Consider the following 17,228-nt stretch of genomic DNA (forward strand, 5'->3'; position numbering starts at 1 on the left):
GTAGACATGTTTCTGCATCTGAATGATATTGTCTATTCAAATACAGCGCCAGTCGCACAAGAGTGGCGCTGGTAACGCCTCTCTGAGGATGCCAATCAGGTTTGCTTTAAATACACGTTGTAACGGTCGTGAGCGTTAGTTGCATTTGAGACCGGGCGCGGCGAGGGCGGAGTGGATGTCTGTCGCGTTTTCTGATGAAAGCTGGTTCTGCCTCGGTGCTAGTGATGGCTGTGTTTTGGTTAGGAGGAGGCCAGCTGAGGATCTGCAACCAACCTGTCTGTGTGCCAGACACACTGAAGCTACACCTGGAGTTACGGTCTAGCGTGCGATTTCGTATGGCAGCAGGGGAACTCTCGTGGTTTTCCCACGCACACTGACTGCAAATTTGTCAGTCAGTCTGGTGATTCGACATGTCCTGCAGCCATTCATGAACATCATTACAGTGTGTGTTTTCCAACAGGATAACACTCACCCACATTCCGCTTTTGTTCCCCAACATACTCTACAGAGTGTCAACATGTTGCCTTGGCCTGCTGAATCATCAGATGGACAAAAACTCCAGTTGTAAGTAGGCTGTTTATGTTTTCTTCTTGGCAACGTTACGTAGCGCTCTGTATGAAAATCACTGGCTGTGCTGTGTGCAGTCTGTGGCTAGTTTGCATTGTTGTCTGCCATTGTAGTGTTGGGCAGCGGCAGCTGGATGTGAACAGCGCGTAGCGTTGCGCAATTGGAGGTGAGCCGCCAGCAGTGGTGGATGTGGGGAGAGAGATGGCGGAGTTTTGAAATTACATATATTATGACTTTTGATGATATTAAGGTAAATACATTGTTTGTTCTCTATTAAAATCTTTCATTTGCTAACTATCCCTATCAGTAGTTAGTGCCTTCCGTAGTTTGAATCTTTTATTTAGCTGGCAGTAGTGGCGCTTGCTGTATTGCAGTAGTTCGAGTAATGAAGATTTTTGTGAGGTAAGTGATTTGTGAAAGGTATAGATTAAAGTTAGTCAGGGCCATTCTTTTGTAGGGAATTTTGAAAGTTAGATTGCGTTGCGCTAAATAATATTGTATGTCAGTTTAAGCACAGTCGTGTATAAATGTTCTAAGGGGACGTTTCATATGTCGACCCTTAGCCGAGGATACTTCACTGGAATCTTGTGATATTTTCTTCTAGTTTGTGTAATTAGTGTAGCTTTTGTTTATTGCTAGCACGTAATTGTAGAGAGAATTTCCTTTGTAGTTGCAGGCTTACATTGTTGTACAGTAAAACAGTTGTGGCATGCATGTAGATTTCACCAAGTATTTCGCAGTTACGCTTGCAATTAACTAGATATTATTTTCAGTGCTATGTTAATGTGTTCCCCTATATTTGCTCTTCAAATTGTGTTTTTCTGTGTTGTCGTGTGAAATATTGTGACAATAATGGCGTGTGAAAAACGTAATACTAGGCTCCAAAGTAAACTGAGAAATGACAGTGAAGACGAAAGCAGTGTGTTAACGCCACCATGTAATGAATTAACTAATATTCAAAGTAGTAATTTGGTAACTGTGCATAGGGAAATGGAGCGGGCGTCAAATAATGGTGTAGACAGTGAAACAGGTAGTAAACAGGGAAGCATTATCGATCGATCGGTCGGCAACAGCTCGCCTCAGGAATTGGGAATGACAGAACACAACATTGCAAATACTGTAGACTCAGGTTTTGGGTTCTCGCCGGTTTCTCAAATGAGTCGAGACACATTTTCTGCTTGTCAAAATGTGAATGTTGCTGGTGCAAATGCACTGCCGAAAAGCGTAGAGGAACAGATTCCAGACACTAATGCATTGTTATTACAATTAATGCAACAAATGGGACAAAATCTTCAAAAGTTAGACACAATGGAACAAAATCAGAGACAAACACAGCAAAAGCTTCAGAAGTTAGACACAATGGAACAACACCAGAGACAAACACAGCAACAGTTAGACACAATGGAACAAAAGCTTCAAAAGTTAGACTCAGTGGAACATACGCTTGAACAAACACGTGAAGATTTAACTACTGAGTTACATAACATTGAATTGAAATGTCAAAAAGTCTGTAATGACGTAAAAACACAAATTTGTGAGCATTTTCAACCTATTTTTTCGCGGCATGAAAATGCATTACAGAATCACAAAGCAGCCATAAAAGAACTGCAAACTATTGTTCATGAAAATCATGAGACATTGCAAGCTAAAATTGACTCAGTTTCATCTACCGATTTGGTTACGCAACTTTCAGAAACTCAAGAAAACTTAAAGGACACAGTAGATACTCTGAAAATTGGTTCAGAAATACACATGGAGGAAATTAGTTCATTATCAGAGAAAGTAGTTGAACTTTCGGATCAGCTAAATAATTTATCTACGAAGGTAGATGATAATCTGAATGACACAAAACCAGTAGTCTTTAATGACACAGAAGAGTGCGAACAAATTAGGAAATTCAAACAAAATCAGAATCAAATTAATACGTAACACCAAAGAGAAATCCGGGAAGTACAAGATCAGCTGACACAAGTAATACAAGAATTACGTATTTCAGAGGACACTCGCGCCTCAATACGGGAAGAGGGACATAGAAATACGGAACAGCCACAAAATAATAACACAGGGCATTTCGGAAGTTCTGAAAGAAATTGGCAATGTGCACCGAATTTTGAGATGGAACCGCCGACACGACGTAACAATGACCAACATGCGACTCGCCGACATGATGATTTTGACTATAAGCTGTTCATTACTACATGTAAATTCAAAACGTTTAAGAATTCTGGCAACGACATTCATCCACAAGTGTGGCTCCATCAATTCTCTCATTGTTTTCCTCCCAACTGGTCATTAGAATACAGATTAGAATTTATGTGTGGCTACTTGGAGAATGAACCAGCTGTAAGAATGCGATCGGTCATTCACGATTGTCACAGTGAAGGAGAATTTTATCATGCCTTCCTCTCAGCGTATTGGTCTCAAGCTACACAAGACCGAGTAAAACATGGCATCATAATGATGAAACGTTTCGAACAATCTGAATTTTCCAGTCTTATGAAATATTTTGAAGACATGTTGCATAAGAATCAGTATCTTTCAAACCCATACAGCCCCTCAGAACTCATCTGCATTTGCTTAATCAAACTGCCTGAACATTTACGACATATTATTTTAGCAGGACGTTGCAAAGACGACATTGAAGCTTTTCAGGGACAGTTACAAGAACTGGAAATTGACACTGACAATCGCGGAACGCGAAAACAGGAGTACAACAATTACAGGTCACATCTGTCACAATTCCGTGATGACAGAAATAATACACGACAAGGCTATTCTTATAACGTAAATCGTGACCAAAACAGACACCACCCATATGACAACCGTTGCCAGAGTAGTAATAATTACAGGGAAAGATCACCTCTTCGCGGTAATGACTATCACAGAGACAATCAGAGAAACAGACAATATAGGAACCAAAATAATTATTATCAAGGGAGACAGAATAACTTTAGACGCAATGGTCCAGCGCACAGTTATGACTCAGGGAGAAATTCTCCACCACGTGACCGACAAGAAAGAAACTATGGAATATACCGACATGACGACAGACGATATGATCGTAACAACAGACCTGAATTGCATCAGAACTGGCGGGATTCAAACAGAGCAGAGCCCTCTCGTCACAGTGAATTTGTAGAGGTTAGGTCTCCAAATCCCAATAAAGACGCGCGCCAACAGAGAGACAATAGGCAATGACTCATACCGCTGGCAGCCACAAAACGTACGTATGAAACTGACGACGCAGCTGCCGTAGCTAGTAATTACGTAAGAATGGAAGACATTAGAGACATCTTACTCCAGGAACACGACGTAAAACATAACAACATTGCATATCCTGTGATTCACATTACAGTAAATGACGTAAAATTTACGGCAGTACTTGACTCTGGCAGTCCCATTTCAGTAATTAGTGAAACAGCTTTTAGCAAGTGCAACAAATCGTACGATTGCCCCACACTTCCGTTACGTAAGATTAAATTACAAGGTGCAATCTTTGGAAAAAGTGTAGATGTACGCCAACAAACCAACTTAGAATTCTCTTGTCAAAGCCACAGCTTATCTATGAACTTCCTTATTGTTCCATTATTGTCGACGGAAATAATACTGGGAGTAGACTTTTTGAATGAATACAAAGCAGTCTTAAGCTTTCACGATGCTGAAATAATTTTAGAGAAAGAAGGTAAGTCAGTAGCTTTGAAATTTGAAGATTGGCTCTCAAACCATGACGAAGAAATCAATCGGCTTTACCTCCTGTTAGACAACAGTTCGGAATTTTCTATGGAACTAGACACTAACAATCACTCTGCAAGTACTGACAAGGATGATATCGACGGCATATTTGAAATTAATGAGTTAATTCAGAATAAAATTCAAACAATTGAGAATTGTAATGACACTGATAGGCAGGAACTTTTTGACATTTTACAAGCACATTCCACAGTTTTTACTCACGAAACAGGAACAATCAAGGGATTTCAATACCAATTTCGTGTTCGTGAGCATACTAAATTTTGTGTTAGACCATACATAATTCCAGCACATTATAGGGACCGTGTTAGAACAGAAATACAATCTATGCTTGACGAGGGCATTATTGAGCCTGCAGTAAGCTCATACAACAATCCATTACATGTTGTTGAGAAAAAAAATGGATCGATCAGGCTTGTCTTAGATTCGAGACAAATTAATACTATCATCATTCCTGAAACAGATAGGCCGCAGACGATGGAAGAACTTCTTCAAAATTTTAATGGTGTAAAAGTGTTGTCTTCCATTGATCTCAGATCCAGCTTTTATCATATCGAACTTCATCCAGAGTGTAGAAAATTCACAGCTTTCCTTTGTTTCGGCGTTTGTTATCAGTTTCGGAAACTTCCTTTTGGTTTGAACATTTCTTCAGCAGCATTCATTCGCGGGCTAAATTCCATATTACCTGAGTTCTTAAAACGTCACATCACCTTATATGTGGACGATATTCTGATAGCAGAAGCCTCATGGGAACAACACAATCGCATCCTCAACAGCGTGTTACGTATTTTTGCAGAATCTGGAATTACAGTTAACTTGGAACAGTCTGAATTCGGTAGGTCAAAGGTGAAGTTTTTGGGACACATTATTTCTTCTGAAGGCATTCAGCCGGATCCTGAAAAGTTAGAAGCAATCAGAGCCATTCCAGTTCCATCCACAAAAAAACAAGTCCGCAGTTTTCTAGGTCTCGTAAATTTTTACCGTCGTTTTCTGAATATGCAAATTCTTGTTACACCAAAACTTTGTTCTCTCACTGGAAAAAATACTATTTTGAACTGGGACGAACAAGCACAGTTGGAATTCAATTCTTTGAAAGAAGCGTTACTTCACGCGCCAATACTAGCTCATCCAGATCTGTCACAAGATTTCTGCCTTAGCACGGATTCTTCTAAAGTCGGTCTTGGTGCCGATTTATTTCAAGAAGCCACAGAAAATGACACTACTGTTCAGAAAACCATTGCTTTTGCTAGCCGAGTGCTAACAAAATCTGAAAAAAATTATTCCGTTACTTAATTAGAAGCTTTAGCTATCGTTTGGGCATTTAACAAATTCCGTTTCTTTCTTTCTGGTAAGCACGTAAAAGTATACAGTGATCATCGTGCATTACAATTTCTTATGTCTTCAAAACTAAATCATGACAGGTTAAAACGTTGGGCATTGTTTCTGCAAGAATTCCACTTTACAATAGTCTACATTCCCGGCAAGGAGAACATTGTTGCGGACGCACTGTCACGCGAATCGGCTGGGCTTGAGAAAAGTAACACAGAAGGCAACCTCGAGAAAAATTTCAGTATTCTTTACATCCAGAAAGTCGCCTTTGAAAACTTCACCACCACATCTTTAAAGGACATTGCTCATGAACAAGATAAAGATCCGATTTGGAAAGACATCAAAAGTAAATGGCATGAAAAGACACACACACAGATTCGGCATTATTATCTGGTGAGAAACAACATACTGTTCAAACACTGCACTGTTGATGACAAGCTATGGGTTCTTTGTATTCCAGATGATTTTATTAATAAGCTCATTTGGTACATTCATCTCAGCTACGCACATTTTGGCCCACGAAAATGTTATCATATTCTTCGAACGACTTGTTATTTTAACAATATGGAAAAGAGAATTCGAAGAGTCATGTCTGTCTGTAAACTTTGTCAAAAGGCGAAACCATCTACTATCTCCCATCGTGCTCCGCTGTTTCCTATCATTCCTTCTTAATTAAAAGAATTTGCTGCTGTTGATCTTTTGGGACCGCTTGTCAGAACATCTAATGGATTTTCATACGTTCTAGTCGCTGTTGAACTTACTTCCAAATTTGTTTCTTTCACTCGGTTACGTAAAGCCACTGGACGGTCTGTATCCAACGCCTTTGTTAAAAATTTCTTACGTGAAGTTGGACACGTCAGTAAAGTCATTTCAGATAACGGACCGCAATTAAGATCTGCTGTTTGGTCACGCATGCTTCGGAATCATAAAATCAAACCTGTTTTTATTTCATTGTATTCACCACATTGTAACCCCTCCGAACGGATTATGAAAGAAATCAATAAGCTTTGCAGACTTTATTGTCACAGAAAGCATCAGCATTGGGACAGATATTTACACTTATTTCAAAATGTGCTGAATGAAATGCCTCATGATTCCATTGCTTTACCACCTACTATTGTACTAAAGAATGAAGAACCACCGAACAGAATCAGAGAGCTTGTACCTTTCCCGAATACACGTAAACTTCGACACAAAGACATAATTGATTTGGCTCTTAAAAATATAAAATCTGCAGCAAACAAAAGGAGAAAACTACACGGTAAAGCAAATGCAAAGAAATTGTATATTGGTCAGAAAGTTCTCATTAAAGCTCATTCATTGTCACATAAGATGAAACACTTGAGTCACAAATTCTTTGTAGTTTACAATGGACCTTACAGAATCCGACGTATACCACATGATAATTGAGTTGAAGTTGAAACTCTGCGTACTAGGAAGAGTGAAGGTTTACACCACATTTCACATGTAAAACCGTTTATTGAAAAATAATCTGCTTTTTAACTTAGTCTTTGCCATAACATTTTTCACTTTACATTATTAGTATGCTTTGTCAGACTTAGAATCTGTTAATATACAACAATGTTTGAAGTTAAATATCCAGTCAAGAACCAAGAGAACTTATTTAAACAGAAATTACGAATGCATTGTTATTGAGAACAGACGACACAGTGTTATTGTGTGTGTACATTCTTGCTTGTTAGTTACACGATTACGTAACGACTATAAGACTTACATGCTTAGAACATACACTGGTACTGCTAATGAGATTTTCATGCAACATTTTGGTTTACTTGAAAAGACATTCTTTATTTGAAGTACTTTCTGTGAGATTAAAGATGACTTAGTATTTGGTTTCTTTGACAGCTACACGATTATACCACGATGCTACTAATGAATGACACAATTTATATTATTGCTTTTGCGGTGTTTCTGTTTCATATCTGCACAGTTTTTCTGTATTATTTTGGAAAGTAAAACATGCTGTAGTAGTAACTTTTGTGGTATAGCTACAATGAGACAGCATTTTCCGTAGAACAACAATATGTTACAGCACATTACTTTCATCATCACAACAATAAGCGTAATAACTAAGATATCTATATGCAAAGATTTTCACTTCCGTTTATGATGAGATAAGTACATTGACTTCTGCAGAACTTAGCTTTCGGAGGACGATAACTATGACACTTCCACAGAGATTATCTTACATCAAGATGCACATTTAGCGCTACAGGACACGTATTTGAGTGATTAATTTTGTACTTAAACCATTTATTTTTCAAGATTTTTGAAATACAAAGAAAGTTTTCTGTGATACATTTCATTCCATTGCTGTAATCTGAAACACCTGAGGGTATAATTACATTAATCCTCAGGGGGTACACGTCTACTTTGTGTACCATGTGTTTGGCAAGCACAAGGAGTCCTAGCTAATATGGTATTTGCTTATACAACTTTACACATCAGTACCATATTTCTCTAACGCACAAATTACACAGCTATCTGATCATTTAACTGAGAGATAAACCTTTTTTTACATCAGTGACACATGTTTACGCAATTACACCGTTGGATAACTTCACACTTAGGAAATTGTATTTTGTCTGTACTGTGTGAACTGTTCATATTTTTTCGGACCCATTGTGATACTATGAGAGCTTTGAATGATGTATTTGGTATGAGATCATGATTTTTAAACTACGTTTGAGGTAGATGACACTACTGAAATGAGCAGAGAATTTTCTTTAGGTTTTGAAATTATTGCAGAAAGCTACGACGTTTTTGAGATTTGACTGAGATGTTATGATGTTATTTTTACGACGACGATGTGTATTATGCTGCTGAGGTATGTTTATGATCAATAAGCCGATGTTATATGAGGAATTTGATTATGCTACATACTTATTAAGATGAAATATTGAAAAAGTGTCAACGAATATGTATATGTGTAGTAAGGTAAGGAGTAATGAATAGTGGTTAGGGACTCTGATTTATGAAAAGGATGTTGGAAATCAAGAAACGTACTTTAAGAGTTATGAAATGTATGTAAATGTGTGAATGTATCACAATGCCGACGAAAATTTTTTAGACACTGTTATATCAATAGCATTTGGTTTCTGCAGATTTGTAACACAAATTCTTGACCTGTGAAATATTTTTATAAGAGACTGTCACTGTAGCGGAAACTGCTGTCATAAATATTTCCGTAAGAAAGTTAAGTGACCACCTGCACGTAATGCGTCCTGGGCACCCAGCTGGGCGACAGTCGGCTGGAAAAAAGCCATTAGCGTGTGCCCCTTTCAGAGGTACAGGTGGAGAAACAAAAAAAAAAAAGGGTAGGCCATTATCCTCGCTATTGACGTTCCTTTGTAGAAAGCATCGCAAAAACGACATGGTTGAACTTGAAAACATATGATTGCACTGTGGAGCTCTTAATTTATGATATTTACTGAAATGCCTAATGAAATGACGAGAAATATTTTTATGTCTATACATCTGATTATGACTACTGTCTCTCTAGTTGAGAGATTTTTCTTCTAACTTATGAAATGCCTCATGACTACTGAATGATGTTCTTATGCTTTACTTTGTACATAGTTGCTTATTTCATTTGATATGTGGTTTCCAGCTGTCTTGCAGCATTGGTTTGATAAAATAAAATTAAATGCAATTGCTAATGTGAACCCTTTCTGTCAACAGATCTATTAAATAATTATTTTATGACCCACATTCTTCTAAAAAGGAGCTCTTGGAATGGAAGGAACAATAAGAAGGGACTAATAACAGTAACTGCATATATCATTTTCTTTCAAGTACTTGGTAATTTCTTTTGTAGAAATAGTTGTGGTGCACCACTTTAATTACATAGACATTAAGATGTGAATATACATTTCCCTTATCTGCATTGTTGTTGTTACTGTAATATTTTTCTGCTTGAGCTATGTCATGTTTAGGTATAAGTTACTGCTGTTTGCCAGGCATGGTGTTACTGAATTTGACTTTGTGTTACTCTTCTAAGCTAGTTTTACTACTGATTTATTTTTCTTGTTTGCTGCACAGTGCCCTATATTAGTTGTAGTACTGCAATTGCTTTGCCTATTTAAAATTTTTGTCCTTGATGTTTGTGTTAATTGTTTTATGCTGCTGCATTGCCTCGTCCCTTAGTTTAGCATCTGAGCTCAGTAGATTTAAGTTAGCTTAAGAGGGGGTAGACTATAAGAGTATGAGTTGCGATGAATTGGAAGAAATGCATTGAGAAGTTATACGGAAAAAGTACAGAAAGCAGGTATAGGTAGGATTTTCTTGGAAATAAATGATGAGGTATGATAATTGAAAATAAATAATGAGGTAAGAAATGTGTGAACATATAAATACAGAAAGAATGCTTGGATATATTTTTTTTGGCTGGAGTAAATGTCGAAATAAAAGAAACGATCTATGGAATGAAGTTTTGGGTTACACTGAAAACAAACCCTGTCCTTTCCTTTTGTGTTATCCCACTATGTGTTTGTGTATTCTTGTGTATTTGTTTTCTTCCTGTCTCTGTGTAGTTTCATACAATTTTTTTTTCTCTTCTAATACTAAGCTACATTCACTATGATGAGGAATACTGTTATCCTCAAATATAATTGGCATTAATAAAATGTTATTTACTTTGTAAATATGCTTAGACATTATTTATTCAGTTTTGTTTTAATACTCATGTGTAAAGTTGATGTTTCAAAAAGTTATTCTGATCTTTTATGTATTTACTCATGTCATAATTCCTGTAACACTGATGTATACGTTATTTCTATTCTTTTGTACAGCCTGTATTACTACAAATATTATCTGTATTGGTATGTTTTTAATGATGTATTTTGTACCTTTGTAATTGTATTCTCATGTTATAATATTGTAATTGACACCAGTTCATCAAACTAAGTAACTTGTAAGCATTCATTTCACTGCACACATTTCTGTTGGTCATAGTAATGCACAAAATGTGAGAAGTTGGGACTGTTAGTGTTTGCACGTGTGTTACTAATTCAGCAGGGGACTGGATAACAGCATTGCTGGTTCTAAGGACAATTCCAAAAAAGTTTGTGAGTGCACAAGTGGTGGTTTATGGACTTGCTATCTTCTCTGCAAGACTCTTCGATGGTGATTGTGCACCTGCACAGTCGCAGCAGATGGCTGTTGGCTATCTCTACATGGACTACAGTGGGTCTGCATCTTTGATGACCCACCAATACCATTATTTCTACATGGACTACAGTGGGTCTGCATCTTTGATGGCACACCAGTACCGTAATCTCTACCAGGACTACAGTGGGTCTGCTCTGTGATCACCTACCTACCAATATTCTTCGAAACGTCGAATGACTCTGCTGTGGGTTTGCTCTGTTGTGGCCCATTACCGGTCAGCATGTCAAGAGTCAGCACTGTCTTTCCGTTGGAAGGACAACACTACTTCTTCAAGACTGCATGGACATCCACTACTTCCGTGTGCATTGTCTTTTACTGCTCAGACTTTGATAAAAGAAACCTCAGTTTTACTGTGTTGAATGATCAGGACAGTCTTTATGGACTGTGAGATAATTTTACTTTATAACCAACATTGTATCAATAAGTGTGTGCATTTGATTTCTTTGTTGTTTTAATTATGAAAAATTTTATCAAATCATTATTGGCCACTGCCCAAAACAATTTGTAAAATTTTTTGTGGGGAGCATGGGGGCTATGTAAGTAGGCTGTTTATGTTTTGTTATTGGCAACGTTACGTAGCGCTCTGTATGAAAATCGCTGGCTGTGCTGTGTGCAGTCTGTGGCTAGTTTGCATTGTTGTCTGCCATTGTAGTGTTGGGCAGCGGCAACTGGATGTGAACAGCGCGTAGCGTTGCGCAGTTGGAGGTGAGCCGCCAGCAGTGGTGGATGTGGGGAGAGAGATGGCGGAGTTTTGAAATTACATATATTATGACTTTTGATGATATTAAGGTAAATACATTGTTTGTTCTCTATTAAAATCTTTCATTTGCTAACTATCCCTATCAGTAGTTAGTGCCTTCCGTAGTTTGAATCTTTTATTTAGCTGGCAGTAGTGGCGCTTGCTGTATTGCAGTAGTTCGAGTAATGAAGATTTTTGTGAGGTAAGTGATTTGTGAAAGGTATAGATTAAAGTTAGTCAGGGCCATTCTTTTGTAGGGAATTTTGAAAGTCAGATTGCGTTGCGCTAAATAATATTGTATGTCAGTTTAATCACAGTCTTGTATAATTGTTCAAAGGGGACGTTACACAGTGTCATACACAAACAGCATTAACGGTCCCTATATTGACCCTCCAAATGCTACATGCATGAAACTCCAACCCTCAAACTGACATCTGGCACTTTTGCATGCTTACATTCAACATTCTGGCAGTTACACTGGTTGTTGTTAATGTACCAGCATTTCACATTGCAATGGCTTTCTCGCGCTTACATTAAATTGCGATTTTGCAACGTTATTCACTGAAATAGGTTACCTAAACGAATGTATTCCCAATATTTCATTACTCTACATTAATAACGAGGTGTATTCGGAAAGTAAGGTTCGATTAGGTGCGAAATGGAAACCACTGTGAAAATCCGATGTAACTGTGTTGCACAGTGCCTTTAGGCGCCTGTCGATCTCTTCACGTCGCTCTTTTCAGTTCAGAGCGCGAAGTGATCACGTAGAAATACTTAAAACAACAGTGTCTCCCGCAAAGTACGTATGTGGATCTGGTGAGAGATTTCGCCTGAAGCTATGCATCCCACATAACATAAATGTCATGCGTTTCTTTCTTCAAGACAATTTTCAGCGGCATTCTACAGGGGCAATGAAGACGCTCCTACAGTGTTTTAGATGGGAAGTGTTTGACCACCCACAATACAGCCCTTAATTAGCACCCTCCCTTGTTAATCTTTGCTCACATGAACCGCTGGCTACGAAGACAACATTTTGGCACAGTCAACAAAAGACACAAGTGCGTAGAGAATTGGCCAAAAGCACAGGCGGCTGCTTTCTGTGCTGAGGGTACTGGAAAGTTTGTACAACGCCACGACAAGTCGAAGCGGCGATTAATTGGAGGCGTAGCTGGAAGGTGTGGCCAACTGTTGCTAATAAAAACTTTTTGATTGTCACTGTGGTTTTCATTTCGCGACCGATCGGACCTTACTTTCCGAACAGCCCTCGTATTTCTTAGTGTTGGATTTTTTTTTGTTAGTATATGCTCATATCTAAAGAAATATGTGGCTAAGAAAACGTATTTTAGTCCAGTGCATAAATTTTGGCACTTGTTGACTGGTATCTTACACAGAGCTTTTGAGGACGTAATTTAGGAAAATAAGCGCAGTTATCTAAAACAGTTAGTCGTTCACAGATATATAGGGAAATTTTCACCTTGCCATTGTATCTGAAACATAATCTGATTATGCTCTGCTATTCCCCCTACAAGACTTGCCAGAAATACGTTTCTCATTATATTCTCTTTTTCATTTGGATTGCCAGCGTAAAGTATGAAGGTGGAACTCATTCTTACCACAAATCTCGTCTTTATATGCTGATATCAACTGTGGCATTTCATATACAGTTTACAATATCGAATGATAAAAGTTGCGTAAATGTTTTGTTGTGTTTGAGACGGTATACAATAGATGAAACTTGTCTATGTGTTTCTGACACTAGTGTCATAGTGTATTGATTTTCCATTTAACACACTTTCACGAGAAAGCTCATTAATCTTTCTTACCTTTGTCCATAAGATCTTAGTGGGTTGCTGACCATGTCCTATCACAAAATGAGGAACCAGCGTCTCGGCCCTTATTCAGGTAGCCTTCTTCAGGAAATCTAATATCCTGTATATGCTGTATCAGTTATTTTGCCCTTCACATTCACTGCCTTCAATTTTTTCAGCTTCTGTTGGATTTTCTTTGAACATTATATGCTAATCACACGTTCCATTTCTTTTTTTGCAGAAAGGGAAAATGGAGATGTTTACACTTGGAAAATTCTTACGGCAACGATACAATGGGTTTCTGAGTGAAACGTACTATCCGCAAGAAGGCCACGTCAGGAGCAGCGACAACGATCGCTGTTTAATGAGTGCGGAGACTTGCTTGGCAGGCCTGTACCCTCCAAAGGGTGATCAAGTCTGGAACCCTGAGCTGCTATGGCAGCCCATACCAATCCACGCGACGCCCAGGAATCTCGATGCGGTAACGTAATTCTAGTCTCTGACGTTATCCAAACAGCTATTCAGTGCCTTAACACTTACGGTGCTGGTCTTGTGCGTAGCTACCGCTAACTGCGGACTGGCTAAAACACGTGTTTTTTTGGAAGTCGTGTGTGTACAAATATGTAATTCGAATTTTAAAACTTTATGCTTTTTAGACTTTCCACTTTAAATTACATATTTTGGCATTGCTAGTGTTAAATCTGAGTCCACAGATGAAACTTCAGTTTAATAGTAATTTTCGCAGAAAAAATTATAAAGGAGTTGTGATACTCAAATTCGTACCCCGGTACGCAAACAAGTTCTCTCTCTGTTTAGATTGAAATTGACTGTAAAAAAAGTCTAAAGAAACACAGAAAACACAATAACAAAACAAAATTTTGCGTTCATGGTGAGTACGCGATAAAAATTGAAAAATTGATACAGGGTGACAATTATTGAACCATATAAAATAAAATATTCATAACTTCTAACCGGTTTGCGTTAGGAGGTTCAAACTGCACGGTTGGCCACGTGACATGATGGGAATTAGTATGAGCATGCGTGTTTTGGTTTAGTGACGAAGCTCGCTTTCAGTTGGATGAGTTCGTCAAAAAGTAAAATTGGCGCATTTGGGGGACTGAGAATCCGCATTTCGCGATCGAAAAGTCTCTTCACCCTCAACGGGTGACTGCGTGGTGTGCAATGTCCAGTGATGGAATTATCGGTGCGATATTCCTTGATAGCACAGTGACTACCGAACGGTACGTGAAAGTTTTGGAAGATGATTTCATCTCCATTATGCAAAGTGACCCTTACTTCGACAATGTGTGGTTTATGCAACACGGAGATCGACCCCATCGAAGCCAGAGTGTGTTTGATGTCCTGGAGGAGCAGTTTGGCGACCGCATTCTGGCTATGAGGTACCCAGAGTCCACTGACATGGGCCTCGATTGGCTGAGCTGAAAACAACCATTCAGGAGGTCATCGACAGCATCGATATTCCGACACTTCAGCGGCTCACGTAAAATTTCGCTATTCGTCTGTACCACATCGTCGTCAATGATGGCAGGCATATCGAACATGTCATAACCTAAATCTGAATATCTGTAGTGATGTTTACATGTTCAAAAAAGTGTGTGCACGCCGTAGTTTGTAATTAATTTACGTTTTTTTCGTGTAGTTCAATAGTTTTCACCCTGCACATATCCAATATTGCACTCACTGCTATCATATGTTCGAATTGATTTCCTGATTTACCTGCTGGAGAATTCTTCATGACGACACAATCTACGGAAAACGTGTAATCTGAATCATAAACATCAGATATTTCATTCTCATCATCTGTATAATCATCAAGGACACTGAAAATCATTCGTTTCAGACGTTTCACCGCTTTACTACACATTTTGGACACACAATCTACACAAAGCGCTCGAAACAGAGTGAACTTGAACACCTGCTACTGCCTACGAAACAAGAGATAACAAATGTTTCAAAAACGACGAATTTTTCCAGTGATGCCGCTACTACCATCTAAAAGAAACTGCGAAGGCTGCAGATCTAACAGACGTTTGCGGGAGTCGTAAATATACGTTTGACAGTGTGGAAGATAGTCATAACTGATGTGACGTAATATTACGTCCGCCGCACATCCCCATTTTCAGGAAGCGCTGTAATATTACGCCAGCCACACGCCAAGTGTTAATCGAGTTATACTGTAAATGACGTCTTCCGTAGTAAGAAGCTCGATAAATGAAAACCTTATATGAACTTACATACCTGTTTATTTTTGGTTTTCCATTTGGGTCTCCTAGAAATGGACATTTTCAGTGCTTCATCCCCTGCTGTTCTCTCCTCCTCCTTCTCCTCTTCCACTCCTTAATTCTCTCACTGTTTGTCTTTTTCCTCTCCTCAGAACACGTTGCAGCAGTCTTCTGCTTCCTTTCTATAAATCCTTTCATTGTTAATAATTTTTTCCTAAAAAAATTCTCCTTCCATTGCTTTTTCTTCCTTCATAGTTCTTTCAAAATCTTTCTTTCGTGTCCATGAGCGCAAGGGAACAACACATTTTAACAAAAATTTCATTAGTAAATGCTTTGTCACGGACAGTCAACAAAAAAATATGTCATTGCTTGATAGGTCTGAGGTTAACACTGCAGCCCACCGATGGGAAGTTTTCATACAGTCTATATTCCACCATCGGAGTATGGAATTTCTCACAGAGTCCGTGAATGCTAGCCCAAACGAGGCAGCGGAGTGTGATAAACCGAGGCTGCATCTGGTGACGGTTGGGCGGTAGTGATGAAAAAAACCTACCGGCGAAAACCGATACCTGTATTTTAGTGCCGAGTTACCGGTATTTTCCGATATTTGTTTGGTCTGGGTTATAACAGGTGTTATTTACCGAGTAAAAAACCGAAATATCAATTACCCATAGCAGCAGCGCTATAACTTTTTTGTTCATGAATTATCCTTTTTTAAAAAAGGTGTAATTTTTATTCGTAGAATTCATGTTGGCTTGAAGTATCGCATTATTATAGAAAATTGGAAAAGCTATCAGTGCTATTTTGGTACAGAATTGCTGAGACAGTAATGTCACTGTTGCTGTGCGTCGTCGCTTAAGATGCGTACGTGCGTGCGTGCGTGCGTGCAGAGTGTAAGACTTGTGAGTCTTACAGACTGCCACAGGTGTAGCATATTAATTAAAATTTAATCGGCCAATATTATGAGGGGAGAAGAGGATTTAACAGTCGCCGCATGTGCAGCCTTTATTTTACTCAAAGAAGCTGAGCACCAGAAAAAGAAGACGAAGACACGGCACTGGTGCATAGACCCCTCTTTCAAGAAGCAGGGAGCGGTGTGGTGAAACAAAATTAGTGTCTGCCTTAAGCTGATTTGGAATATGGGCTATTTTATAATTTTGTTTCGAACGAAACCTGCAGACTTGGAATTATTACTGTACTATGTTGGCTCAGCTATTTCCAAAGTTAACTTTTTTTTTTTAAGGAGAGCTGTATCTGCTGTATTCAAACATTATGAATCACCTCGAAGGGAACGATCTATTGATACGTAATCAGGTAATCAGCATGGTTTCAGAAAACGTCGTTCTTGTGCAACGCAGCTAGCTCTTTATTCGCACGAAGTAATGGCCGCTATCGACGGGGGATCTCAGGTTGATTCCGTATTTCAAGACTTCCGGAAAGCTTTTGACACCGTTCCTCACAAACGACTTCTAATCAAGCTGCGGGCCTATGGGGTATCGTCTCAGTTGTGCGACTGGATTCGTGATTTCCTGTCAGGAAGGTCGCAGTTCGTAGTAACAGACGACAAACCATCGAGTAAAATTGAAGTGATATCAGGTATTC

The 17,228-nt window shown here is 38.7% G+C and overlaps 1 protein-coding gene across 1 annotated transcript in view; it reads left to right on the plus strand.

Moving 5' to 3' along the window:
- LOC126183942 (lysosomal acid phosphatase-like) overlaps positions 1–17,228 on the plus strand; it is a 266,338-nt gene that overhangs the window by 193,623 nt on the left and 55,487 nt on the right. The window contains exon 3 of the mRNA XM_049926291.1: positions 13,625–13,864. Within this exon, the coding sequence (XP_049782248.1) occupies positions 13,625–13,864 (240 nt within the window). The remainder of the gene's footprint in view (positions 1–13,624; positions 13,865–17,228) is intronic.

The sequence above is a fragment of the Schistocerca cancellata genome, chromosome 4 (genome assembly GCF_023864275.1).
Source record: "Schistocerca cancellata isolate TAMUIC-IGC-003103 chromosome 4, iqSchCanc2.1, whole genome shotgun sequence".
Lineage (NCBI taxonomy): Eukaryota > Metazoa > Arthropoda > Insecta > Orthoptera > Acrididae > Schistocerca > Schistocerca cancellata.